This window comes from Micromys minutus (genome assembly GCF_963924665.1).
Source record: "Micromys minutus genome assembly, chromosome: 4".
NCBI classification, from domain to species: domain Eukaryota; kingdom Metazoa; phylum Chordata; class Mammalia; order Rodentia; family Muridae; genus Micromys; species Micromys minutus.
The window spans coordinates 25,800,236-25,827,157 of record NC_137973.1 but is presented as its reverse complement, the minus strand read 5'-3'; the positions used below and the strand labels follow the sequence as shown (position 1 = coordinate 25,827,157).

General features: G+C 49.7%; 2 protein-coding genes across 10 annotated transcripts; both read right to left on the bottom strand.

Moving 5' to 3' along the window:
• Window positions 1-2,610: 2,610 nt before the first annotated feature.
• Window positions 2,611-8,223, bottom strand: ENTREP3 (endosomal transmembrane epsin interactor 3). Of its 3 annotated transcripts, none has more exons than XM_080915414.1 (12): window positions 7,451-8,223; window positions 7,191-7,247; window positions 6,886-6,996; window positions 6,659-6,778; window positions 6,408-6,515; window positions 5,795-5,970; window positions 5,578-5,677; window positions 5,037-5,106; window positions 4,302-4,847; window positions 3,759-3,827; window positions 3,427-3,680; window positions 2,611-3,335 (listed from the first exon to the last, which is right to left on the bottom strand). In XM_080915414.1, exons 1-12 carry the CDS (start codon window positions 7,673-7,675, stop codon window positions 3,162-3,164), a joined length of 2,010 nt encoding a protein of 669 aa, XP_080771540.1. In that variant the 5' UTR covers window positions 7,676-8,223; the 3' UTR covers window positions 2,611-3,161. The 3 variants fall into 3 exon arrangements, with proteins under 3 accessions (XP_080771540.1, XP_080771542.1, XP_080771541.1); XM_080915416.1 differs by having other exon boundaries at window positions 3,427-3,647; XM_080915415.1 differs by having other exon boundaries at window positions 5,795-5,967.
• Window positions 8,224-8,658: 435 nt separating this feature from the next.
• LOC308419676 (dual specificity protein kinase CLK2) lies at window positions 8,659-25,873 on the bottom strand. 7 transcript variants are annotated; one of them, XM_080915436.1, is made up of 20 exons: window positions 24,006-24,087; window positions 23,600-23,769; window positions 22,219-22,447; window positions 21,443-21,530; window positions 21,028-21,094; window positions 20,737-20,853; window positions 18,050-18,216; window positions 17,282-17,376; window positions 16,499-16,628; window positions 16,328-16,410; window positions 16,106-16,185; window positions 15,875-15,965; window positions 13,649-13,726; window positions 12,463-12,591; window positions 12,263-12,383; window positions 10,875-11,003; window positions 10,350-10,509; window positions 9,905-10,006; window positions 9,358-9,475; window positions 8,659-9,114 (listed from the first exon to the last, which is right to left on the bottom strand). In XM_080915436.1, the coding sequence occupies exons 1-20, from the start codon at window positions 24,012-24,014 to the stop codon at window positions 8,968-8,970; spliced, it is 2,310 nt and encodes a 769-aa protein (XP_080771562.1). In that variant the 5' UTR covers window positions 24,015-24,087; the 3' UTR covers window positions 8,659-8,967. The 7 variants fall into 7 exon arrangements, with proteins under 7 accessions (XP_080771562.1, XP_080771561.1, XP_080771558.1 ...); XM_080915432.1 differs by lacking the exons at window positions 8,659-9,114; window positions 9,358-9,475; window positions 9,905-10,006; ... (3 more) ...; window positions 12,463-12,591; window positions 13,649-13,726 and adding an exon at window positions 14,301-15,238 and having other exon boundaries at window positions 22,219-22,444; window positions 24,006-24,711; XM_080915433.1 differs by lacking the exons at window positions 8,659-9,114; window positions 9,358-9,475; window positions 9,905-10,006; ... (3 more) ...; window positions 12,463-12,591; window positions 13,649-13,726 and adding an exon at window positions 14,301-15,238 and having other exon boundaries at window positions 21,443-21,527; window positions 22,219-22,444; window positions 24,006-24,711.
• Between the last annotated feature and the right edge of the window lie 1,049 nt (window positions 25,874-26,922).

The window sequence follows — 26,922 nt, the reverse complement described above, 5'->3', positions numbered from 1 at the left end:
GTTTTGGGAATATGCGAATGGGTACTGCAGAGTGATTACTGAGACAAGAGCAGGGGAAGACCAGGTGTGAGAACCGGAATCAAGAAGTCGACTGTCAGCCCAAATGTACACCAAATCCCAGCGCTCTGGAGACAGAAGCAGGCAGACCTCTGTGAGTTCAAGGTCAGCCTGGTCTACACATCGAGCTCCCAGATAAGCCAAGGCTACTCAGAGAAACCGTGTCTTGAAAAAAACAAGGGCTGGAGAGATGGCTCAGTGGTTAAGAGCACTGACTGCTCTTCCAGAGGTCCTGAGTTCAAATCCCAGTAACCACATGGTGGCTCACAACCTTCTGTAATGGGATCTGATGCGCGCGCACACACACACACACACACACCTAAATAAATGGATTTTGGGTGCTAGAGGAATGATTTACTGCTCTTGCAGAGGATCCAAGTTTGGTTCCCAGCATTCACATGGCATCTTATAAATAACCATTAGAAACTCTAGTCCTAGGGGATGACACCATTTTTGGTCTCTGGGCATCCAGCATGAGTGCAGTGCACTTACTATGCAAGCAAGCAAAACACTCATAACTCAGGGGAGACTTTCAGTTGAGAGGGAGTAGCAGGAGACATGGGAGGAGCTGGAGGGAATAAAAGGAAAGGGGAGCTAACATAATTGCATTTTAATAAAAATATATTAAAATAGACATGTTGGTGTATTTAATCCCAGATCTCAGGAAGCAGAGGTGGGCAGACAGGCAGATCTGTGAGTTCAAGTCCAGCCTGGTCTATATAGTGAGTTCCAGGACAGCCAGGACTATTTAAAGAGACCCTATCTCAAAATTAAAAAAAACAAAAAACAAAACAAAACAAAAAACCCCAAACCCATATATATGTTGAACTGTACATAAAGTGTCAAAGCTGGTAAAAGATACCCAGAGAGTAAAGTAAGAAGAAAAACAGGAAACTGTGGTATCTTCAAAGATGAGAAAACTCACAAGAAAGATGCTGGTGAAGCATCTTAGTCGATTGCAGAGGTGAGCAACAGCTTTGTAAAGCCGGCTTGATAATGCTGACCTGCAGTCTCGGCACCTGGCAGGTGGCGACAGAAGAATCAACTGTTCAAAAGTTTGGTAAGCTAGAGGAATGGCTCAGTGGTTACAGGTCGTCCGAGGGTCAGGGTTAAGTTCTCAGCACCAACATGACAATAACTCCAGCCCTAGGGGATCTAAAATCCTCTTCTGGCCTCTGCAGGCACTAGGGAAGCACTTGGCACACTGACATACATGCAAGCAAAGCATCCATACACATTAATAAATATTTTTTAAGATTTATTTACTGTATATAAGTACACTGTCTCTGTCTTCAGACATACCAGAAGAAGGCATCAGATCCCATTACAGATGGTTGTGAGCCACTATGTGGTTGCTGGGATTTGAACTCAGGACCTCTGGAAGAGCAGTCAGTGCTCTTAACCCCCGAGCCATCTCTCCAGCTCTATACATACTTTTTTATATTGTTTAAGGTTGGGGTTGGGGAAATAGCTCAGTGAGTAAGCTGTTTGCCTTCAGCATGAGGACCAAATTCAAAGACTTCAAACCCACATTAAGTCAGGCAGTATAATCTACTTTTATGGTAGAATGAGGATTTAGGAGACAGAAGATGCATCAGAGAAAACAACAGAGACCCTGTCTCTTTTCTTTCTTTTTTTTTTAAGATTTATTTATTATATATAAGTACACTGTAGCTGTCATCAGACACACCAGAATAGGACATCGGATCCCATTACAGATGGTTGTGAGCCACCATGTGGTTGCTGGATTTGATCTCAGGACCTTTGAAAGTGCAAGTCAGTGCTCTTAACCGCTGAGCAATCTCTCCAACCCCAGAGACCCTGTTTCAAACAAGGTAAGAGGCAAGGTCTGACATTATCCTCTGACTTCCACATGTGCAGTCTCACATTTATCAGAATGCACACACAAGTCATTCTGTGCTGTGCAAACCTGGTCACCCTAGTTCAGTCCCCAGAACCCACCTACCAGAAGCCAAGAGCTGACTTCACAAAACTATCCTCTGATTTCCACACATAAGCTGGCATATGCATACTGATACATCACTCTCACACGCACAATTCTCCATAAAACAAACAAACAAAAAACCCAAAACATGGTTTCTTTAAAAAAAAAATTGGCAGTGATAACATATGCCTTTAATCCTAGCTCTTGGGAGGCAAAGGCAGGAAGATCTCTGTGAGTTCTAAGACAGCCTGGTCTGCAGAGTGAATTCCAAGACATGTGGGGCTCTGTAGAGAAACCCTATCTCAGGAAGAAAGAACAAAAACAAAAAAGGAGGAAGAGGAGAAGACACACTAAACTGTATCTCAAATATTTTTTTCTAAAGATTTATTTATTTATTTAATGTATATAAGTACACTGTCACTATCTTCAGACACACCAGAAGAGGGCTTCAGATCCCATTACAGATAGCTGTGAGCCATCATGTGGTTGCTGGGAATTGAACTCAGGACCTCTGGAAGAGCAGTCAGTGCTCTTAGCCATCTCTTCCAGCCCTTATTTCAAATATCTAATAAGTCACAGCACTACTAACAACAGAACACTCCAAGAGGGAAGGGAGAAATGGAAATTTATTGAAGGCTTACTCAGTGTTACAAACATTCATGTTCACAATATTTTATAGGTCAGGCAATTGAGGTTAAATAGCTTGCCTGAGATCATGCAGCTATAGGTGACAAAGCTGAAAAGCCACCTAGATTCATGTCTTTTTGCCTGCCCTACCACCACTTGGCAAGGCACAAATCGTGTTCTTAAACACTCAGGCTTTTGCCCCCATATAGTGCCATTGGATATCAGAAAGAGGCACTCATGCGGGGAGGAGGTTACTAATTTTCCTCTGTCAAAGCTGTAAGCAGGGGGCATTTGCTCCCACAACTTGAACACCCATGCAGCACAGGACAGAAGCTCTGCCGTTCAAAGGGACAGAGGCAAGCAACAGGAGCCCTCAAAGGCAGGCAGGAAAGGAACACCTTGGGAGAGTATATAGCAGGGTTTCTTTTTGAACCAGCCAGTGGCGCACAAGGCTGCTGAAGGCTGCTGGTCCTAACCAGCTGATACTTATGGCTCCAGCATCCTCTGATCTGTTCCTTGTAACAAACCCAAATCAGAGCCCAGTCTCGCGGCTGCCTCCATTGAGGCTAAGGCTGTGTGGGCGTATGCCATGCTCCAACCTGCGGGCTGACAAAAGTCGCCTTAGGGAGGAGCCAGAGCTCAAATCACCACAGCTGCGAAGGTGGAGGCTCTCCCGACCTGGTCGTCCCCATGGGCTCCTGCGCACCTAGAAGAGGACAGAAGAGAGAGCGTCCGTATAGGTCAACCTAAAACGCCAGGCTTTTTTAGGGATGCTTTCTGGTTCCCCTAATGCTTACTTGCTTATATCCATGGGCTCCAGTTCCTGTAGGGTCTGGGGACTTCCTAGACAGCTGGAGGAAACGAGTGACTAGGCCCCTGCCTGGCCAGCTTCCTTTCAGATCCCCTAGAGAGTGAGCAGGTGTAGGACCTGAAGGCAGGGGGACCTTCTGGAAGGTGGGCACTGGGCGGCGTTTCTCAGCGGAGCGAGCACGTAGCAACTTGGGGGAAGGGCAGCGGGCTAGGCGGAAAAGACAGGCTTCAGAGCAGAGCCCTGCAGAGAAAAAGCAAGAAATGTGTGTGGGCTCCCCAGTGGCTCCACACCCCGCAGCTGCCTACCCACACGCCTGACCTGTGTCTGCAGAGGAGACAGAGGCAGCTTCTTCCTCGAGCACTTTGGTATAAAGGTCCCTGAAGTCAGCTGGGGAGGAGAAACAAGGACAGTGTGAGACTGCTGTATGAACACACCTCTCCTTCATCAGCATTCACGGAGCGATCACCTCTGCCTACAACTAGACGCTATCATGTAGGAAGATGGGATCTTCAGTGCTGTTCTTTACTGCCGTTGCCTTCCCAGATCAGCATAGGGTCACCGGATGGGAGTTCGGACACTTCCTGTGTGCCTGTGAGCTATTTGGCTTTACCTCTTAGTAACTAAAGACTTCTGGTTGATCTGTTGCATTAACTGAGTGGTTATGTAGCCAAGACTTAGGCGCCGTGGAAATGGTTTAAAAAACCAAGTCCTACCACCTGCTTAGGCATGAAGCCTCTGTCCCTGGGAGTTGAGCACTCAGGAAAGACTACTGCAGGAACTTCACCTTCCCCCTCAGGAACCTCACAGGGACCCAATCCTAGTGGATTATCCTTCCCCAAACCAGGCGAGGGAGTGGCTCACCGATATCGCCGGAGGTGGTAATGCCTGGGTCACTGTGAGACCTTGGCAGCAGCAGTGGTGGAGGGGGTGTCCGGTGAGGAGGCCGGTGTCCGGGTGGGGTGAGGGAACCTGAGCTATCACTGAAGCGTCGAGCTGGTGCTCGGGCAGGAGGGGGTGCAGCTGAGCGGCTTCCTCCTCGGGGGACGCGCCGCCTCAGCTCGGGGAAGCAAGGTCCCACCCAGGGCGGCCAGCCCTCCAACCGGTGGCAGCTGCGAGCAGCTGTGGGGGCACCCAGTGGGGGTGGGGCTTCAGGGGCTGAACAGGAATAGGAGCGGGCAGCCCGTGGGGGTCTCCGTGGCAAGGGGCTGTCTTCAAAGGGACCCCGGAGGCCACAATCCAGGCTGAGGCAGTAGCCTGCGCGGCTGCGCTGGATGGAGCGGAAGAGCACGTAATCGACGGAGCGCACAGAGCCCTGGAGTTCCAGCAAGCATGAGTCTTCTGATGGGCTAGAGCCCCCGGGGAGGTCGCCAATGGCTGACAACACCAGGGACCCACTGTCCATGGACACTACGGTGGCAAGGGAATGTTAGGTAGGATTTCATGATGGCACCGGCTCTTACCCACTATGACTCCAGCTTAATCCTCAAGGAGACAGGCCCAGGGTTCTAAGAAGCAGTTTCTTAACTCCAAAGCTTCCCCTGAACTTAGCCTTGTTTTTCCCCCCTTCTGGCGCCACCCTGTCCTTACTCTGCTCACCGTCTACAATGGAGGCCACCCGCTCACAGACACAGGAGCCATCGTGAAGCTGAGGATCAAACAAGGTGGCCTGCAGGAAGACACAGGGTCAAACAAAAAAAAGAAAAAGTTCAGCCCTTCATACTGACATGACCACTCCCATGATGCACTGGAAAAAACCTACAAACCAGAGATTGCAGAGCAGCTATGTTGCTGCTTTTTGTTTGTTTTTGAGACAGGGTTTACTGAGTGGCCTAGACTAGCATTTCTACTCCTGACTTTGCTGCCTCCACTTCCCAAGTGCTGTAATTATAGGCAGATGTCACTGCAGTTGGCTTTGTGTAAGTCGCTTAAGGGGGTATCAATTTCCATTGCACATCTTTAGAAGAGAAATGCCGGTTCGTCCCCCACCCGCCTCAGCAGCTCGAGGGCGGGTCAAAGACGCCGGTGGGGTGTGCTAATAGAGACCATGAGAACTGTTGATAGTCTTATCCAACAAGCCAGCGTTCTAGGCTCTCTACACTGCTCCCAGCTACACAGCTACACCAATCCCTTTCCTCACCTGGCTGTCTCTTCGCAGCCCCATGACGGCCTCGTAAGAAGGGGGACAATCAGTAGGATACAAGGGCACTGGGCTATCCATGGAGCCATTATATGTGATGCTGGCAGGAGGAGGGAGAGGATCAGGGTGTGGAAAATAACTCCTACTTCACACCTAAGCCTCCCCGACAATGCAGGCCCCGCCCCCGCCCCAGGACTCCCCCCACCCCAAGTCTTACCTTTGTGCATCTGTCTCTGAACTGCAGGTGTACTCCGGAGGGTAGTAAGGTGGGGGAGGCACAGGTGGGACGAATTCCTCCAAGTCCAGCATGGTGTGTAAGAGAGGAGCTGGGGGCGAGGATGTACAAGCCAGGGACCCCAGGGGGCCTGAGACTGAGTGTTCAGGGGCAAGCTGCTAGGGAGCAAGCCTGGTTTCAAATTTCTTTCCTTTCTGCTATTTTTATGGCCCTACCTCCACCACCGAGAATATCCAGTTCCAACCTTCATCAGCCACACCCAGCTTCTTCATCCTGTCCCACACTGTACCCCCAGCTCTGGCCCTGCCCACCCATAAATCTCTCCCTTTTAGTTTCACATATATCCATAATTGTCACCTGTACCCTGTCACCATATGACTACCCATCCTATATCCCCTTCTCATCTAGGACCTTCCCGGCTTCACATCATCTGGTCTTCCTGACTCTCCCTCCCTTTGGTACCAAACATCCCTGCAAGAAATATCCTCAGGTGACCCGGAGCCCCAAGCTCAAAATCCAGACCTGTAGCTATGCTTGGCAGGCCCAGCACACACCCAGCTCCCACACCCGTCTGCTTGGGCCTTGGTTCTCTTACCATATGCACCAGATCCAGGGAGAAGATCTGGACACAGCAGACAATGGCGGAGAGGGTGCAGATAATGGCAGCACAAATGGTGAGCCCACAGACACTGAAGAGCAGGTTCTGGAGAAGGGAGGATGAAGGAGGGGAGTAAGGGGCTCAGGGAAACCTTACATACTTGAGCCTTTGAGAACTCCAGGAGGGGAGGGAAGGAGGAAACCCAGGGTAACGGCATAGAAGGAAGGGATTGGCGAGGGCTTGTTCACCTTGAGGGCCCCTCTGGCTTCATCACAGGTGGAGTTAAGGGCAACTTTCAGCTCCTGGCCCCACTCTGGACAAGGTCTGTGTAAGGGAATAGGGGGGCAGCATACGCAGACCTTCCCTTCCTGTGTGGGAGTGGAGAGGGCAAGGCAGCCTGGATCAGAGCAAACTCGGGGGGTCCCTCACATCTCTCCTAAGCAGTTCTTTCCAGGTCTCCCACCTCAAATCTCACCATGGAACATTCTCGGAAGTCCCGGGCCAGCTGAGCATTCTTACAGGAGAGAACAGAACCAGCCATGCTGAGCATGACACAGAGCACCGAAAGCAAGGAGAAGAAAGAGATCTGAGGGAAAGAGGGTGCCATCTCAGGGCCGGGACCATCGCCGGCACTCCTATCCCACAGGATAAGCCGCCCTCTTCTAACAGACAATTTCTGTCAGCCTTGTACTAGCTAGAAAGCTCCTGAGGGCATAAAGGGTATATCCCCTCTCGTGTTGGGCACCTGCCTCCCAGTGGGCATGGGGCCTTGGCACCTACCACTAGAGTGAATGGCCGCTTCCAGGACACAATGCCAACCAACCCGGAGAACGCCAGCTAGGGACAGAGTGGGCACAGGCTCAGTCTGGCAGGGAAAGCACCTAAGTGAGCCCCTTGCCACAGGATGCACCCAGCTCTGCAAGGAGGGAGAGGACCGGGAGAAGAAGGAAAGACAACCATGTGGGTTGCAGGTGAGGAGGGGTGGGGCCTGAGAAGCTTCTCCCACCCCAGTACTATTGCACTCTTTGTACCCGACTCACCGAGAACCCAGCCCAAGATGGGCAGGACCTCTTGATGCTCTCGGTGGTGGTGACAGAGGAGGCCACCATGCTGAAGGTTACCACCAGGATACCCAAGAGCACCTGGGCCAGCCCCAACGTGAGCAGGGCCTGCAGCCAGGGTCGGTGGAGGCGGAGGTGGGTAAGGCCCCGGGTACTGGGCCGGCTGGTCAGCGAGCGACTGGAGTCACTAGGCGAGGGCATCATGCCTGCTACCCAGTTGCCCGCACCTCGCTCGGTCCCCCCTGATACTTGGGAGCATCTCAGAAGCACCCAGGCCCCGGATCTTTATCCTTTCCACAGCCTTTGCTGTAAAGCCCACCTCCTGGCTAGGTCCTCTGGGGCATCGCCCAGGGACGCCAGCTGGAGGGAGGCCCAAAGGAGGGGCGTCACGAAGGGACAGTGAGGGGCTCCCTCCCCACCACCAAACGGGTACCGTGCCCGGGGAGGCGATGAGGACGCGAGGGCACCGGTTCATTGCATTTCCTTAATGAAGAGGGGTGCCGAGAAGGGCTGTTCCCAGACTGAAGAGTAGCGTTCCGGAGCTCAGGGAAGGGTGGGGAGGGCAAAAGCGAGAGGGATGCAAACGAGTCTACAGAAGAGGGGAAAGGTCTGCATGCAAGGACTAGAGGTGCGTTTGGCGATTCAGGGCCGCCTGGTGGGGAGAGGTCGCGGAAACTGTCTCCAGAGTCCCGGACCCGCTCCCCTCCCCACCATGCTCAGCTTCCTTAGCTCCTCCAGCTGCAGCAGGTCAGGCTGTGGAGGTGGGGGGGGGAGGGGATGGTGGCTGGTACGTGGTGCGGAGGGGTGTGGTGACTGGTGCAATGCATCCTGGGAGTTGTAGTCTGAAAGCAACCCTGGAGAGGGGAGGAGTTAGGGAGAGGCCCTCCTCCATCCCTAACCTCGCCCTGAAGCCAGGCCAGTTGAAGATCATGTCTGTCTGTTTTCTGCCCTACCCAACGCCTCAGGTTCCCGGGATGCACAATCTTCATCAAAGGTGACCGATTGCTCATCATTAACAGAAAAGCGTGGCAAACTGAGCTGGGGTTCCTGATGTCTTCAGCGTCTTATCAGCCTGCCCAGTTTGATAAGCACAACCTCCCCTACAAGAGTGTTTCCACTCCAGTCCCCCACTTCACACAATGTCCTAACCTCCAGTAAAGATCCAGGAAATGGGTGAGTTTCAGTTATACCTTTTTTCTTTTTTAATTTAAATAACGGAAGAAGACATCCTTAGCACAGCAGAGGGAAACTGGGTTTGGGGTTATGTGAGAGGTGGCTGCAGTGTGGCCAGGTGGGAGATAAAGGCAAATAATGACAGAGTCACAGTAGCCTCTCCACACCTCAAGTCAGGTTTAGAGTCATGGCTGTGGAATTAAGAGCCCTATAGAAGTCACCTAGTGGTGATGGCTCCCCGAATCCCAGAGACTTGAGGGATAGGGGCTATCTTAGTTCCCACAGGTGGCAGAGCCAGGGCATCCCACCGGCTGCAGTAGGGGTCACGGGGCCCTGAAGGCATTCTCAGCAGCTCCTGCAGCTGCATTGGCGGCGGCGGTTCGAACTGCAGGGTTGGAGAAGACACCAGCGGCAAATTCTTGCTGGGCCTTCTGAAAGCTGGCACCTGTTTGGCGGTACAAGGAGTGGATCTGCAAGAAGGGAACGATTATAAGCTAGGCAGGCCCCTCCCACCCCGCCTCCCGCTGCTATTGCCTTTCCTTCTGGGTTGGCACTCCCTCAAACACACAAACTCACTCACCCAAGAAAGTCCATTAGTTGATAACCCACCCGCCGGATTGCCCTGCCCCAGTTCCTTCCTAATGTCCCACTCAGCACCCCCGAGGGACCCGTGACCTCACTCCCCAGCTCCACCTTCTCTGGCCGGGCCTCACCCGCTTCAGCATCACAATTCCCAACACGGCGATGCCAGTGAAGAGCAGGGCGACCAGCAGCATGAGCACCGCCACAGCCGGGTTGGAACCCACCACCACGAGAGCAGACACCCAGCCGCTGTGGGAAGAGGCGTCGGTGAGGACAGGCTGCTCCGCTGCTGGGGCTCCCAGCATTCCCTGGGTCTACTAAGAACATGCTCCATGCCTATCGGTGGTCATTCCTCGGCCAATATGGCGGCATCCCATGAACCAGTCCCACTACATCAGTCATTTCAGAAGCATCGGCTCCTAGCTCTCCTGCCATTCTTATGAACAGATCCTTCTCACTTCAGGGTGCTCCCTTCATCTTTTCTCTTGTGACATGGCCTCCCCCAGGAAAATTAATTTTCAGTCTCTGCCTGTCTACAGCTACTTGGCTAGGAGTGTCCTGACTTCTGTTACATTAGCCTCTCCCAAGGAAAGTCCACATGGCCCTTTGTTGGACAATTCCATTAACTGAATTGCCCAGAGTGGGAGGAAGGGTGAGGATGGAGGGCAGGTCACACACCTGAAGCCCCACCCTGGGATGCCTATGGCCTGGAGGACAAAGAACACATCCTGGACGAAGAAAATGAAGAAAAAAACGAAGAAATTGAATGAACTATCACTCCTGCAAAGAGAAAAAAAAATGTGGGAGAATTAGAAAAATGAGGGTCGGAGCAGCTGTGGGGCCTGCAGCCCTTCCATCACCTCCCACTGCACCTCACTGCAGCCCTTCCATCACCTCCCACTGCACCTCACTGCAGCCCTTCCATCACCTCCCACTGCAGCCCTTCCATCACCTCCCACTGCACCTCACGGCAACCCTTCCATCACCTCCCACTGCACCTCACTGCAACCCTTCCATCACCTCCCACTGCAGCCCTTCCATCACCTTCCACTGCACCTCACTGCAGCCCTTCCATCACCTCCCACTGCATCTCACTGCAGCCCTTCCATCACCCAGCACTTACCGGAAAGCCTTATACATTGGGCGGTACCAGCAGACAAAGGAGCAGGGAGTGAAAAGGAGCAGCCAGAGCATAGATAGCCCAAAGCCCGAGCCACTGCCGGTGTCCACACAGAACCTGGCCAGGCAGGCGAGGAAGTTCAGGAGAAGAGCCAGAGTGCTGCCTGAGGGGCAGAGGGACAGGGTGAAGGGACCTTCTGGACTGCAGTGAAGCCTGTCACATACCCAATGGCCGTCACCAAATGTGGCAGCAGAGGGAAAGGACAGGGCCCGAGCCCTGGACAATCAACCCCACAGACTGATTCTGCAAGGAGGCATGATCTCCTTGCAGAAACTTTGAAAGAATTCAGAATACATTTATGCAGGATGACAGAGGGAAGGGGCAGGCTAAGAACATACATTCAGTAAGAAAGAGTAAGCCTAAAGGTTCCTGAAAAGATGCTAAGAAGTATCTTGCTCTCAGAGCTATGTTCTAGGGCATTCAACAGATTTATCTGTAATGTTTCCCCAAAAGCCTTCTCATACTTACACATCCAGAGGTAGTACATGGTGGACACCGTCTTCTGAAATTCTTGGGGGATCTCCATAGAGATGTCCTGGAAAAAGCAAGGCTGCACCGGGCAGAAAGACGGTAGGGGGGGCCAGTTGTTCTGTCGGGCTGTAAGGCACAATACCAGAAAGACACCAAATATCAGTGCAAATCAACCAGAGACACACTCGCCTCTTCTTCCACTCCTGTCGTCTTCTTTTTTAAAGATTATATATGAGTACACTGTAGCTGTCTTCAGACACACCAGAAGAAGGCATCAGATCTCATTACAGATGGTTGTGAGCCACCATGTGGTTGCTGGGATTTGAACCCAGAACCTCTGGAAGAGCGGTCAGTGCTCTTAACCGCTGAGCCATCTCTCCAGCCCCACTCCTGTCTTCTCAATCATGGGTAAAGAGGCAAAAAGTAGAAAGCAGCAGGTGAAGTAATGCATGCCTATAATCCCACACTGAGGGCTTAGGCAGCAGGACAGAAAGTTCCAACCCAGCCTGGTCTATATAAGACTCTTTCAAGACAAAACAAACAAACAACAAAAAATAACAGTAAGTAAACAGTTATTAATTGAAACATCTCAGGATCCTACGGAGAACTTGGCGTAGGCGATTTTATTCAGCCCTTACAATTCTTTACTTTGTAAATTGAGAACATTTTAGACAATAGGCAGCTAAAGGGCTCAATCTAAACTACCAATAGGTTGGGGGGTGTGTATCAGTGGGTTGGGACTCATACACCAAAGGGCTGCAGAGAATGCTCAGTGGTTAGAAACACTTTCTGCTCTTGCAGAGGCCCAGAATTGGTTCCCAGCACCCACATGTGGGCTTATACTAGCTTGTAACTCCAGCTCCAAGGCTCTGTTGCCCTTTTCTGGTCTCTATACACATGGTGCACTTACATGCAGGTGAAACACTCACATGCATAAACTAAAAATATTATAAATAGCCACCAACCAAAGAATACACATGGAGGGACCCATGGTTCCAGCTGCATATGTAGCAGAGGATGGCCTTGTCTGGCACCAATGGGAGGGGAAGCCCTGGGTCCTACGAAGGCTTGATGCCCCAGCATTACGGAATGATAGAGCAGCATTGGGGCAAGAGTAGGTGGGTGGGTGGAGGAGTACCCTTGTGGAGGCAGGGGGAGGATAGAATGGGGAGTTTTTGCAGGGAAAACTGGAAAGGAGGATAACATTTGAAATGTAAATAAATAAAGTAACCAATAAAAATATAAATAAACCTTTTAAAAACAATTCATTGTGTCATGGCTGAGAAGCAGTGTCAACTGTAATTAAACTCAAATTCATCAATGTAACTGATGAACCCATGCTCCTCCCAAGAACTCGGTTCTCACCCTAACCAGGACCCACTTACTGCCTGCGCCACCCAGGGCAACATGCTGCAGCTCTCGCTCCCTGCGGTCCAACTCCTCCGCCTTCCGGTTGAGTTCCTCCTGCTTCTTCAGCAGCTCAGCGGTGGCTGCTGCGGCTGTAGCCTACCCAACAAGAGAGCAGCAGGTGTGAACGTGAGGCCCAGCGCAGGCTCTCCCACAACTACCCACACACCCTCCTTACCTGGGTGCTGTAGGAGCCATAGTTCTTGGGCTCTGTGGGGCTGAGCTTTCTTGAGGACTGTACAGAGGGAGCGGAGGGTGGCGGCAGAGGTGCTGGGGCTGGGGCTGGAGGCTCATAGGCTGGTGGCGGCTGTCGGAGACAAGCCTTAGACATCATCTAGTCCCCTGTGACTCAGTGATCTAGTCTGCTTGAAAGCATCACCCAAAGTCAGCAGCATTTCCCTACAAGCTGGGAACCTCACTGATTTTCTGGTTTTGTTTTTGAGAAGACAGGCATGTGGGCTGGTTTCCTTTCAATCCTCCCGCCTCAGGCTAAGCCCTGGGACTCACAGCTCTGTGCCAGGTTCCTGAGCTATTTCTTGTGTGAGTGTAAGCTAGGCAACTCCTTCAGAGCTCTTACAGTCCTGCCGCAACGTGCAGCCTCCCATGCACAGAGTTCAGCCATTATCCACATTTGATCTCCTTAACTCTTCTAAGTTTTAAAATCCATTTACCTATTGTGTGTGAGAGTTCCTGTGTGTGTGTGCTCTCGAGTCATGGAGGCGAGATGACAATTTGTAGAAGTTTGTTCTTGCCTTCATCACATTGTTCTTGGGGGACTGGCTGGAGTCAGGTTTTAGTCTAGGCAGCAAACTGAGCCTTTACCAATTGATCCACCTGGTTTGTTTGTTTGAGACAGGGTCTTACATGCCATCCTGATCTCCAACTTGCTACTAGCCAAGGGTGACTTCTTATACACCTGCCTCTACCTCTCAAGTGCTTGGATTGTATACCCAGGCCACCATTCTGGCTTCATGTGGTGCTGAGGGGATAAATCAAGGTAGTGCACTTGGTAAGCAAGCACTCTACAAACTGAGCTACAACCCCACAGCTCCACCCTACCTTTATTTCACTGGCCTTCCTCGTCTGCCCTCTGATCGTACACCTTACAGGTTTCTCGACTCTGACTAGCCCCAACCTTGATTCTCTTCAAACAAGTCTTCCCTGAACTGACTTGTACAACTCAAAATTAGATGGCTCTTTTGCCCGAGATTAGGTTTGGCCTGGCTGTCTAACGTCTCTCGGGAAGCTAAAAACACATTTCATCTTTTTTGTTGCATTAAAGAAAAAAGTCCCCAGTGTGCTCAGACAGGGCTTATGGAATCCTCCGCTTTCCCGGCTATTCCGTGCTCCCTCTAATTGCTCACCTCTCGGTTCTCAAAGGGGTTGTAGACGTCAAGGGTGGCATACTGCTGGCTGGGTCGGTGCTGGATCACAGCTGGGTCCTGAGAGCAGAGACTGGGCTCAGCGGGCAATCGGCGTCAAAGGAATTCCTAGGAACTTCCCGAAACTGCTCGTGGCTCCAAGTACTATGCCACGCCGTTGTCCCCAACATTTGCCTTCAAGTCTATTACTTTACATAGCTAGAATCCGCTCACTAAAGGGGCAGAGCCCGCATCCCTTTAGCCCCCCCCCCCCCCATGCTCACTGGTCTCGAGCTACCGACACCTTCACGACACTTCTACCCTGGGTCAAAAGTCACAAATGGGAGTAGCAGACTGGTCAAAGGAGGCCGGCGCAAGTCACCTGAAAGGGATTGTCAAGCTCGCCGGAGTCGGGGAATGGATTCCCGCCGTCTCTGTTCTGAGCCATGTTTGCAAGTGAGCCTGGCGGCCCCTGCCTTCCACGCCCCTGCCGCGGCAGTACGGCGGTGGTGGCCCAAAGAACTCCCTCCGGTGTGCTTGGTCCACTCGCTTTCCTGCGCTCCAATTGGTTGAACAAACCGGAAGAGTCGCGAAGATTCCCGCAGCAGCAGTAAAATGCGCCTGCGCCTCAGTTGTGGGTGGGTGAGAGAGAAAACCAAAAGCGGGAAGTACCTCACGTGATATCCCTAAGCCAGTCTCAGCAGCCTAGAGATGCACTTCCTCCACGTGACTTCCCAGCAGGAATGAACTACGTATCCCAGGTAGCCTCAAGTAAGCGGCACAGAGGGATATTTGTGTACTGGCCAGTGGCGGGAGGCTCAGTTTTCATGAGTTTCTGGATCTACTAGAGGATATGGCCTCAAGGCTACTATTTACAAGGCCAAAGCTATTTCCTAACATTCACTATTCTAGATCACACAAGTTCTACCTGATTGCATCTATACAAAGTTCATATAAGTGGCTCTAAGTTGGCAGCACCACGAGGCCTTTATACCCAAATTCAGATGGGTGCAAGTCATTTCATCCCTTTACCCCAGTACCCTCAAACCTCAAACTCCAGGGATGGGGGTCAGATGGAGCATGTCATTTTATTTCACAAAGACTGTACAAAATCCCTTATAAAACATGGGGTAGACACCACCTGGTTGCGTCATTCTGCCCCCATCCGACCCCACATGAGGGCAGATGAGGTTGGAAGTGTAAATAGTAGTATGTACATGGCAGGGGTTGAATCGATAGGTACAAGTTCTGTCATATTTACACTATTTCCCATATTCACAGATATAAAGGAGCCAGGGGCTGGAGAGAGGGCGAGATCTGGCTCTGTTCTCTTATATAAAAAAGCACCAGTGTCCTGTACTGGACACCCGCTGCTACACAAGGAGCAGGGGGTCCAAAGCCTGATTGTCACCGACTGATATCCCGACTGGAGTCCCACAACTTGGTGTTGGGTGGCTCAGTCCGAAGGCAGGCGAAGAAAGGATGCTGAAGGGCTTCACCTAAGGTCAGCCGCTTAGCAGGTTCATACTCTAGCATATTTTCAATCAGATCGAAGAGCTGGTGGTGGTCCTCTGCCTCTGAGGTCAGATACCGCTGGTGGAGGGCAGGAAGAAGGTGAGGCAGGATGCCTTACAAACTTTATTATCTTTCTTTCCTTCTCAAGATGGGATCTCACTGTGTAGCCCAGGTTTCTCTGGAACTATGCACTGCAGCTGACTTGGAACACCTGCCTCAGCTTCCCAAGTGCTGGGATTTCAGGCCTGTTCCAACATACAAATCCCTGCTTCCTTTAAAGCTTGGTTAGCATGCAATTTGAAAGCTACTATATCACGACATTACGACCATTTCTGATATTACAGACCAACCTACCTTCCCACTAGCACAATTAATCCTTCATATTGTTTTACTTGTGTACGCTTCTCAAACTCATGACTCTTCCTCAGCTCCACATTAAGATGTAAGCTTTTCAAAGGTAGTCTATTATTTTCTTTCTGACTTGGGAATCCAGGCCATTGCTTTCATCTGGTTGTCTCTAGGAGAGGCTATCTAACATACACGCCTCTGTGAACCCTCTTTCCTCTGTCCACTATTGACCAAACTATCTTTTTTTCAATGTTCCTCCCTCTCCTACCCAAACCTCCACTTATAAAATGCATCCCAGGGACAAACCACCCTAAGAAAGAAGCAACCTTTAGACCGTGAACAGTATTTCTCCCTGGCCAGGCTCACCCGCAGTGGTTTGCAGTTCTCACGAACGTAGCGCCCAGCTGAGGTGTTCTCATCCCAATCCAGGCGACCCCGATAAAAATATTTCTGTTTTCTAGAGGGGAAGGGGAGGTTGTACATCAGAAGGTTCCAAGTGAAAGTAAGTGGGGGCTAGGGAGGTATCAATGAAAAGAAGAAAATGTGTAACAGACAATTCTATGGGAAAAGCTCAAGTGCCTCCTGCTCAAGGTTCACCTTGTCTTTCTGATCATCCGAGAAGGGACAGGACCTAGGATCCTTTCCATCATGGCTAGATGCTCTCTGTTGTCATGGGTCTGGGAAACAAAGACAGAGCTGAGCACAGGACTCAGGAGGGACACTGGGGACTAGTTGCCAGATGGACTACGTGGAGTACTGAGCAGGCATGTCCTCCGCAGATCAAGAAATCCAGCAGCCCAGCATTATCCTACCACTTACCTGGAAGAGGGTGAAGCCAACGTAGTACTCAAAGATGATACAGCCAATGCTCCACACATCGCATGGCTGTGACCAGCCCAACTCTGTGGTGAGGACAAAGAGGTAATGATGCCTAGGATTGACCTGCTCCCCTCACGCTCCCGCACACCAGGCCGTCCTGAGCTCCCTTACCCAGGATGACCTCTGGGGCTCGGTAATGGCGAGTGGAGACAATAGTGCTATGATGCTCATGGTCAAAGGTGGCACTGCCGAAGTCCACCACCCGCACGGCTGTGCTCTTCACACTGCGCTCATCTCGCTTCTAGGACCAAGCAGATGGGAATGAACCGCCTCTCACTGACACTCAGAGACTATGCTGCTTCAGAGTCTGAAAAATGTAGCCTGTTCCCATATACCGAAGAAAATTAGGTTCCTAGTATTTTGTTTAAAACGGGATTTTATTATGTATCCCAGGCAGGCTTTGAACCTGCAGCAATCCTACCTCAGAGCCTCCCAAGTGCTGGGATACAGGCATATGCCATCACACCTAGCTCCTACAGTAGTGCTGTAAAAGCAGGAAAGGGAGACTAAGAAATGATGTGGAATAATGTGGAAATCTCTGAGTACCAGACAACTAGAGCCAAGTGTCTGATGTGCTAGTCTGAAAATCTGTGCTGTGTAGCTAAGGGTGAAGCGGACCTTTGGTTCTGAGACCTTCAGCAGTCAAGCAATGGGAGTTTTCCTGCCACACAGAAATGCACATCTCAGAAAGGGAGTGTGGACACTCTCCAAACTGTCTTTCAAATTAAGACTTCTTAAATTGTTCCCTTTTGACTTAACACTGTGTACACTGGTTTTACCCAGCTGGAGCCAGATAAAGAAATTAGTAAAAGGGAGAACACAAATAACTAACTAAAAGACAAGTGGCCCAGTTGTCTGCCCCTTTGGACAGAGGGCAGCTCCTGTCCATCTTACCTTCTCTAGGTTGTAGGTGAGTTCGTAGTCTGAATTCACAAACAGAATATTTTCAGGTTTGAGGTCCGTATGTGTCAACTTGTTATCATGAAGGACTGCAGGGGAGAAGGCTAGATCAGGCTGAATCCAGGTGGCTAGTACTAAATACCAGCAGCTGACCCCTTATTTCGTACTAAGGACAAAGCTAGTGAGGAGGCAGGCCCAGACTCTACTGGGGCTACTTTTTGCTCTCCAACCAAATAAAATGGCTGGCCCAAACTCTACCCTTAGTAATATAAAATGCACATATGGTTCATTTGATAGAAAAGCAGCAATGTGCTGCAAGTGGGAGTTTTAGTTTGGTCTTATGACTGATCTATATGACTGCCTAACATTCTGCAAATCCAACTCATTAAAACTGCTTCACTGTGACGATGCAGAGGGACAACTTCTCTAGATACTAAAGCTGGCACCTCAGCTGAATGACCCGGTGTTTTCCCATCTGCTTTGTGAGAGCATCTCATCCAACAAACCTAAGAGTCCAACAAGAGTATTTCTGTGCTTGCTGTACAGCACTTCTCCAAAACACAAGGGATGAGGAAAGGACACTGAGTGCTGTGGGTATGTAGGAAGAGCAATCAGTGCGTTAAGTCGGAAGAGGAGCTGCCATGGCAGTAACAGGTGTGTGAATGAACTGACTGCTTAGGGCATCCTAGCATACAAGTATACAGAAGACGCCTGATGGAGGAAGGGGCCGCCCCAGCGTTCGCCTCAGCCCACCCCACTCACACTTGACGGCCCGGCAGAGCTGGAAGGCCATGTGGCGCACTTGGTGGATGGGGTAGGGAAGGTAGTTGTTGTCTTTGAGGAAATCGAAGGTGCTAAGGCCCAGAAGCTCAAAGGAGATACACATGTGGCCATGGTAGTCAAACCAGTCAAACATCTGGACACAGAGGCTGGGGAGAGATAGCGGGAGTCGGATGTCTAATAAGTTCCCAAAGCCTGTCACCCTCCAAAAGTTAAGACTGCATGGTTGTTGATTTCAGCTGTATAAAAACACGCTAGCTAAACATCACTAATAAGGGCTAGGAATGTGGCCCAGCGGGTAGAGTGCCTGGTTAGCATGCAGAAGGCCCGAGTTCAATCTGCAGCATTCCTTATAACAACTATGATGGCATGAACCTTAATCTCAGCATTTGGAAGGTGGAGGCAGGAGAATCATAAGTTCAAGAATATTCTCAACTACACGGTAAGTTTGAAGAAGTTAGCCTGGGCTACATGATACCCTGTCACTTAAAAAAAAAAAAAAATTAAAGTCATCAACAAAATTCAGGTCATCTAGAGAGAATGGCCAAAAGGAAAAACCAAAAAGTACTACCTGCCAAACCCTCCCAAACATACTTTTGTAATATCCTGAATAGTTTTGAACATATTCACTGTAATAGGGAGCTGTAACTCAGGAACACAGCGCTTGCCTGGCATGCAAGAGGCCATGTTCAAATCTCAGTCTTCAAAACGAGGAAAACAAAATCTGTTTGTCAGACAGGGTAGGGTGATGTACTCTTGCAATCAGAACATGCAGGAATCTAGAGGCTGGAGGATCACCATGAATTTGAGGCCAGCTTAGTTTATGTAGTATGATCCTGTCTTAAATAGACAAATTAAAAAAATGAAACAAGAGGGCTGGAGAGATGGCTCAGAGGTTAAGGGCACTGACTGCTCTTCCAGAGGTGCTGAGTTTAATTCCCAGCAACCACATGGTGGCTCATAACCATCTGTAATGAGATCAGTCATCCACGAAGGCAGAACATTGTATACATAATAAATAAATCTAAAAAAATGATATCTTCAAAAAAGATGAAACAAAACCAAAACCAAAACAACTACTTGCTTAAGAGCTATTAGCATGAAATTCCAAACAATAAGGATTCTCAGTTACCAAAGTAACCATTTTTGTTGTCTGGGTCTTACTCAAGCCCAGTCTGACCTGGAATTTTTTATGTCCTGGTCACATCCTGGTCTCAAATTCGTGAGCCACTACATCCTAGTCCTATCTCCTGAACTGTAGTATCAGCCATTGTGCTGGTGAAGTTTATACTCCTGTTTTATTAAATCTTACTTGGGCTGGGGATATGGCTCAGATGGTAAAGTATTTGCCTTTTAATAAAGTTTAATAGCTAATACCACATAAAACTCAGTATATTTCTATAATTGTAGGCAGACAAGAGGATCAAGAGTTCAAGGCTATCCTTGACTTTGGCTACAAGAATGAGCAGAAGCTAGCCATGGCTAAGTGAGGTACTGCCTCAAAACAAACCAACAAACAAACCTTTGCAGTAATAATCTTACTCAATTTTAGCCTATGAGCAGCATGAAAGCAAAATTGTTACTGTATAAATACCAGTTTCAATACAGTTCTAGAGCCTGTCATTCTTCTTCAATTAGAATCAAGTTCTGCTGCATTCCAGGCTAGTGTTCTACTGCTACCATTCCCATGTTTTCTTTCACAGATTTTATTTTTAAGTATGTGAGCTAGTTATTGCATATGACTGCAGATTTTTGAAGAGGCTAGCGGTGCTGGATCTCCTGGAACTATTTTTTTCCCCCTCACTTCAAGACAGGGTTTCTCTGCATAGCCCTGGCTGTCCTGGAACTTATTCTGTAGACCAGGCTGGGCTCAAACTCAGAGATCTGGCTACCCTTGCCTCTGAGTGCTGAGATTAAAGGCATGTACAACCAGTGTTAGCTCATCTAGAGCTATTTTGAACTTCTATATGGGTGCTGGGAACTAAGCTCAGGTCCTATCCTATCACTCTTAACTGCTGAGCCATCTCTCCCCTTGTCTCAAATTTCTGATTCTCCTGCTTCAAGTTCCTGAACAAATTGTGGTTCTGTATTTTACTGGGGTTTGAATTTAGGACCCTGTGAGATAGTTGGGTGGTACTCCATCCTGGGCTATAATCTCTAGCACCATTTCCATTGATGAGAAAAGGTCTTACTAAAATTAAAATTGCCCAGGCTGTCTTAATCTTCCCATCTGCCTTATCTCCCAAGTGGCTAGAATTACAGGCCTGTGTCATCTAGAGTGATGCCCACCAATGCCAGGGCCATTCTAAGACTGCAGATGTCATAACACAGCGAAGTGGATTAGAGACTGTCATAGACCTATCCTAATGTTCTGCTACTCTCATGTGATCCAAAATTTGATGGGCTGGGTGTGGCACATGCCTTTACTCTTAGTTCTCAGGAGGCAGGGGCAGGAGTATCTATGTGAGCTTGAGGCCAGCCTGGTCTACAAGCAGGTTCCAGGCCAGCAAGAGCTAGAGAGAAACATGCCAAAAATAAAAAAAAAAATAAAAAAAATAAAAGAAAGAAAGAAAAGACTGGATGTATTCCCCTGCCTGCCTAGCCCCAGTTGGAGCCTTCCTCCTGGAGAGAGCCCCTCAGCCTCCTCACATACTCCTTTGTTTGCTTACTTCTTGTTGTCAGGATCTTTTTCATTGATTTTCTCCAGCACGTTGATTTCTAGTCGAGCTGCTTCCTTGTACTTCTCCACATTCTTAATGATCTTCAGGGCAACCCGTGCTCCCCCCCTGTAGGGCAACAGGGGAGGCTTTTGTTGGGTTCGAGAACATCTCAGATTGAATGTATCAGTGACTAATGGATCAGACTAAGAACTTCTGCCTGTCTAATCGATAAACAGATCCAATGTCCTCACCATCTTCTATGCCTGACAGAGGTGGAGTAAGGGGACAGGCCATAGTTACCTGCGATGGTCCACACACTGAACAACTCGGCCAAAGGTCCCTTCTCCTAAGGTGCTTACAATTTCATCTGAAACGAAAGAAAGCAGGGTCGGGGAGAGGGAGGGAGAAAAGGGGGGAATGAGATGAACTGGAAGAAAACAGGGCACAGCAACCTGGGGTACGGAAATGAAGGAGGGGGAACAGATATAGATGTCTGCAGGGGAAGAAACCCCTGTGTGACTCCCACCACCTTTAACCCAGGGGCCATGAGAGCTGGGAGTGGACAACAGGTCAGTTCTCAACAGCAACTCAAACCACCCAGATGAGCAACTCCACTGAGAAAAGGCACAAGAGGCTGTGACCTGGGTTGGCATGGGACATTAGGATGGCTATGGGACCATTACAGGCTATAGGATTGTTACGATTTGGCTTGTACATCGCTCTTGTAGCCAGTCCCCGACGTGGTAGATGAGGTGGCCCTCAGCGTCGTCCTCTACACTCTTGGCTCTCCGGCTGCTGTGCTGCTGTCGGGGGGTAGGGGGGGTCGGAGCAAGCCAGGTGTCGGATCGGGGGCCGGAGGGAGACGGGGTGGGTGGTGTAGGGGTCACCGGTCACAGGCGCCCAGCCAGGGGGGACAGACGATGATGGGGGACAGTGGAAGGGAACACGTCAGATGTGCTAAGGCGGATCGGTGTGAGAAGAGAGAGCGGCGCATAATCCCAAGTCCCCAAACCCAAATCAGGACAGGGAGAGGCTCGGACAGAGCAGAAAGTGATGATGTTGCCGGTGTTACCCACAACCCCATGCTCTATGAAGCACACTTCTAGGCAGACGCAGATTTCCCTTGCCCCCCAACCCAAAATTGCCTGCTGGGGGTCCACAGAGTTCAGGGATTGGGAGACAGAGGCCTTTCAAAACTGAGATCCTCATAATAAACAAATAAAAAAAGGGAGGCATCAGGGGCAGAGCAGCTGCTCCCAACATAAGCCCAACATATACAACATATCATCAAGGGCATAAAGCATGTATGACCTTCTATCTCCAAAGTTGATCTGGGGCCTCTCAAGAGTCAGGGAGCTTCCAAGAGGGTAGGCACACTTAGTGCCCACTTCAATGTTCATGCTCTAAAGCATGACTGAGAATAAGGGGACATTTTATTCCTGAGGGACTAAAGAAGAATGAGGAGAGTAAAAGGCCTGGGCTGGCACTCACTGAAGATGAGCGGCTGAATGTTCGGCTACGTCTTCGCCGCCGTCTGTGTTTCCTGCGGCTGCTACGCTGGCTTCGGTAACTGCTGTTCTCTCGATGGTATTCATAGGAATGCCGAAAGTCTGTGTCATAGTAGGCCTCTCCTCTATCCCGGCTGTAGTCGTTGCGCCTGTAGCTGCCACAGTATCGACGATCGTAGAGCCGCCGGTCAGATGAGTGATCATCATAGCTGCTGTTGGATAACAAGTACCCACTAGGAATGTCAGTCCAGGCCACACTCCCTGTCACAGCAGGCAATGAGGTCCTGTCTTAGGAAGAACCACAGTGGTGCTTTCTCACACCTACTATCACTAAGACCTCGCCAAAGGCACCTGCAGAAGTCCTGAGGTGCTCCTCCTCTTCCTCTCCAGTGATATAAGAGAACAAAGAACCAGTTTGCTCTCTGTTTCCAAATGAAATTTAGCCCTGCTCTGATCCAGTCTATCCCTCACCATACCGCTGAATTATTAAAACACTGCAGACCTAGCTTTTTTGTTAGCGCATGAGTTCTCTTTAGCTGCTGGTCCATGGCATGCACTTTCTGCCAAAGACATCCCCCCCCCCCCCCCCGTGACTTTTCACTAGTCCCACTAGGCCAGTTTAGGCAGCCCTTTCTTTAAAGGTTCTCCCTGAACCAGACATGGGAGTGCACACCATTAGTCCCAGGGCTCCAGAAGAGGCACCAGGTGTTACCTCTGAATTCCAGACTCCCCTAGTCTACACAGAAAGTTCTAGGTCAGCCAGTAACACCTGTCTAAAGAACACAAGAAAAGGGCTAGAGACAGCTCACTGGTTAAGAGTAATGGTCGATCTTTCAGAGAACCTGGGTTCAATTTCCACGACCCACATGGAAGCTCACAGCTGCCTGTTAACTCCAGTTCCAGGAGTCCATACTGTCTTCTAACCGCCAAGGGCACCAGGGATGCAAGATGTGGGTAAAACACCTACACACGTACTTTTTTTTTTAAAGTTGTTTTCCCCGACCTACATACATTCAGAACCATTCCAGCAATGCCTGGTGGGTCCAGCTTTAATTCCTAAGTACTTCCTCTAGAAAAAAAAAAATTCTTCCCTTTGAGAGTCTTATTATGTAGACAGGGCTGACCTCAAACTCAGTATGAAGCCAAAACTAGCCTTGAGCTCATAATCCTCCTTGTCTGTCATGCCAGCAGAATACCAACAACCCCCCTCTGTTTAACAATGGCAGGAAGTGAACCCAGAACCAAATACATGTCAAGCACATTAGTCCAAACCTAGCCCACTGGCCTTAGCAAGTAACCGTAGAACATTTACTGAATAAATGAATAACCAGTGACTGGCACAGTCTCTCTTACGGAGGCCTCACCTTCGAGACCGAACATGGTAGCTGTCCTCCCTCCGCCGCCGCCTTGTGCGGTCGCTGCTACTTGACCAGGAGCGACTTCTTCTTCGCTTATGCTTCCGGCTTCGATAGTGCTCATGGTAACTCCCCCGGCTACCTCTCTCTGAGGAATGGTACCTCCGGGGATGAGGCATCTAGAAGGGAAGGAGAAGCAGAATGGTAGGAACGCTGAGTTTTCAGAACCATTTTCTTGGACTGCCTGCTTCTAAAGATGCAAAGCTGTTTTTTTTTTTTTTTTTCTTCCGTTCCTGCGCCTTTTAGCACACGAACTCCTTAGTTTCTATGTTTGTAATTTTCCCTTTATGGAGTATATATAGCCACCTACAAATTTTGGCTGAAAACTCAAGAAAGTCAAATTCAATTGCTCTACCTCAAACATGGCTCCATGAAGACCTTCTGGTCTGAGCCACAGTTCAGGACAGGTGACAAGTGTGTGACTGATAAATATTGCCACAGTTCATCTCTGCTGCCATCTAACATGCGCAGCTGTGCCATCCTGAGTTCTTCACAAGCAAACAAAATAAAGCTTTAGTTTACATGGTTGTTTTAGTTATTAACAGCTCACCCTATCTCCCCCACTAGACTAGGAGTGCCACAAGGGCAGGATTCAGTTTCCCAGAATTTTAGAAACAGCTGGTAACAAATAGGAGCAAGTTCTAGAGATCAGGATGTGGTCCCACAAATGTCTCCCACATGTCTGGCCAGATTTTTCACAAAGTTATAAACCAGTACAACAAGAAAGTGTGTCCATCTGGATGCTCCCTCCCATCACTGGATTTATTAAGAAGAAAATAGCAGTAACTGAGCTTTTCCTTTTTTTTTTTTTTTTTTTTTTTTGATTGACAGGGTGTTTTAGAATTCACTGTGTAGGCTAGGCTGGCCTCAAACTCGGAGATCCATTTTACTGTCTCCCAAATACTGAGATTAAAGGGTGTAACACTGCCTCTCTCTCCCTTTCTTGAAACAAGGTTTCATTATGTAACCCTGGTAGGGCTAAACTTGCTAAGCATACCTGGCAGAATTAGAACTCAGGGGATCTTGTTAGCTTCTGCCTCCTGAGTGCTGGGATGAACGACTTTCAAGACCATGCTTGACATGTCCTAAGCTGGCCTTGATTTTGCTATGTAGCCTAGGATAGCTCTGAATGTCTTCTGATTCTCCTACTTCAGTTCCAAGTGCAGAAATTACAGACAAGCCTCAGATGGCTGGGGCTTACACAGGCTGGACATCAACCCAGGCTTTGTGCATGCTAAGTGACCACCACCACCACATCAACTGAACTATTACCCCTAGCCTACTAAGGACTTTTTAATTAATATCAGTAATACTTGGGGGGGGGCAGCTGGGCGTCCATTAAATGAACTGGACTGATTAAGGTTCATGAGTCCGTTTTTGGTCAAAGGGGAAAAATTAGAGCAAAATCACTGTTATAATCCAAGAAAAGTACAGGAAAGCGACCTACGGTACGTTGGCCTAAAGTAGCTGACAGCAAACCAAGAAGACGCAAGCAGGAGACTTTCCCAGGTAACCCAATCTTAACTTAAAGAACATCAAAGCCATCTCACTTTAGACACCTACCAACGAAGTCACTGCAGTCCTTCCTAGAAAAAAGCATTATCTAATCTAGCTTTCTCAACTTCTAAACCTCGTTTCTTCCTTTCTTACTCAGAAAAGTCGGAATAATTCCCTAGAGTCAAACTCTTCCTCTACACTGCCACCTTAACACTTTTCGGTTCATATTAAACCCTCGGTCCAACTTTTGCACGTCTGGAATCGCTCCTGTCGCTACCTCATCACTTGTACGGCTCCCCCAAGTTTACTATAGGTCTTGCTGCTCCGCCTAAGCACGTCGAACTCCCTCCCTCTCGCCTCGCTAATCTGCAGCTTCCAGAGCCCAACACTCCTAATTTCTCCATATCCCGTTGTCGCCCGTCTGGCGGTAGCCATCTTTCCGCGGCCCCAAGGTCCGCCAGCCCGCGCGCTCACCGTTCTGGCGGCGAGGCCCGTGCGCTTGTCCCACAGGAAGTCCGTGATGGCGGCGGCACTGCGGCCGGAGTCCCGGCACCCCCGCGGCGACGAAGTGCGGTTCCACCCCCCAACCCGGGGCCCTGGGACCTCCCGCCCCGTTCCCGGGCTCTGCTCCAGTCCCGCCCGCCCGGGCTCCGTCCCCGCCCCCAGGATCCACTCGGCGCTTCTCGCACCGCCCCCGCCCGGGGCCCGATCCCAGCTCGGTCTCCGGCTCTGGCCTCTCCGCTCCGCCGCCGCCGCCGCCGTGAGCGAGCGCGCACGCCGGCACGCACGTACTGCGTCACTTCCCAGCCTCTGATGGGCTCCGCCCACACACCCCTGGCCTTTCGGCGTGGTGTGCGGCTTTACCTGCACCCTCCAGAGTCCGAGAAGCTGTGGATACGCTGTGGATACGCTTCTTGATTTGGGTCCGGAGGCGCCAGGAGCTTGTCACCTGTTTGTTGTGTCTCTACTCCTTTTAAACTTTCCCATGACGCCTTCCTCTTGCTCTTCACCGGAAGACATTGGTGGCTTGTTTAATATTGGCTGTTTAAAGGATTGTTATTTACATTGTAACACTTGGGCAAACCACTCCAGTCAGGCTTTGTGGAGTCTGATTCTTCAAACAGAACTTGAAAAATAGACCTTCCTGCTGCCGAACGTCAGGAAAGAAAGGCTCCCTCTTTGTCCTTCACAAAAGTCTTTCATGTCTGGGACAGGTGCATAGCCAGAGGAAGGAGAGTTAGACGCCAAAATGGGGAACCATTGTGTTTTTGCTAATTTATATGAAGTACAAATTTACTGAATGATCTTTCTTTTTAGATTTACCTTAAATTAGTTATGTTTTTGTAGTAGGGTATGTGCATTTCATTGCATGTATTCATGAGGTCAGAAAAAGAGGTCAGATCTCTTGGAGCTGAAGTCATAGGCAGTTGTGGGCTGGCCATTGTAGATGCTGGATCCTCCAGAAGATTAAACTCCTAGCCACTGAACCATCTATCTCTCCAGCTCCAGGTTACTAAATATTACAAAATAAGAAGAAAAAAAAAGAGAGAGAAAAAGAAAGAAACAGCAGCTAAACATGGTGGTTCATGCTCATAATCTTAGCTCTCAGAAGACTGAGGCAGGAGGATTTGGAGGAGCTCAAGGCCAGCATGGGCCAGTCCAGGATGTGGCTTAGTTGATAGAGTACTTGCCTTTTACCCAGAATGCCCTAGCAATAGAGCCACACAAACAGCTTACACACATAATCAGTCCCAGGACATGGGAGGAGGAGGCAG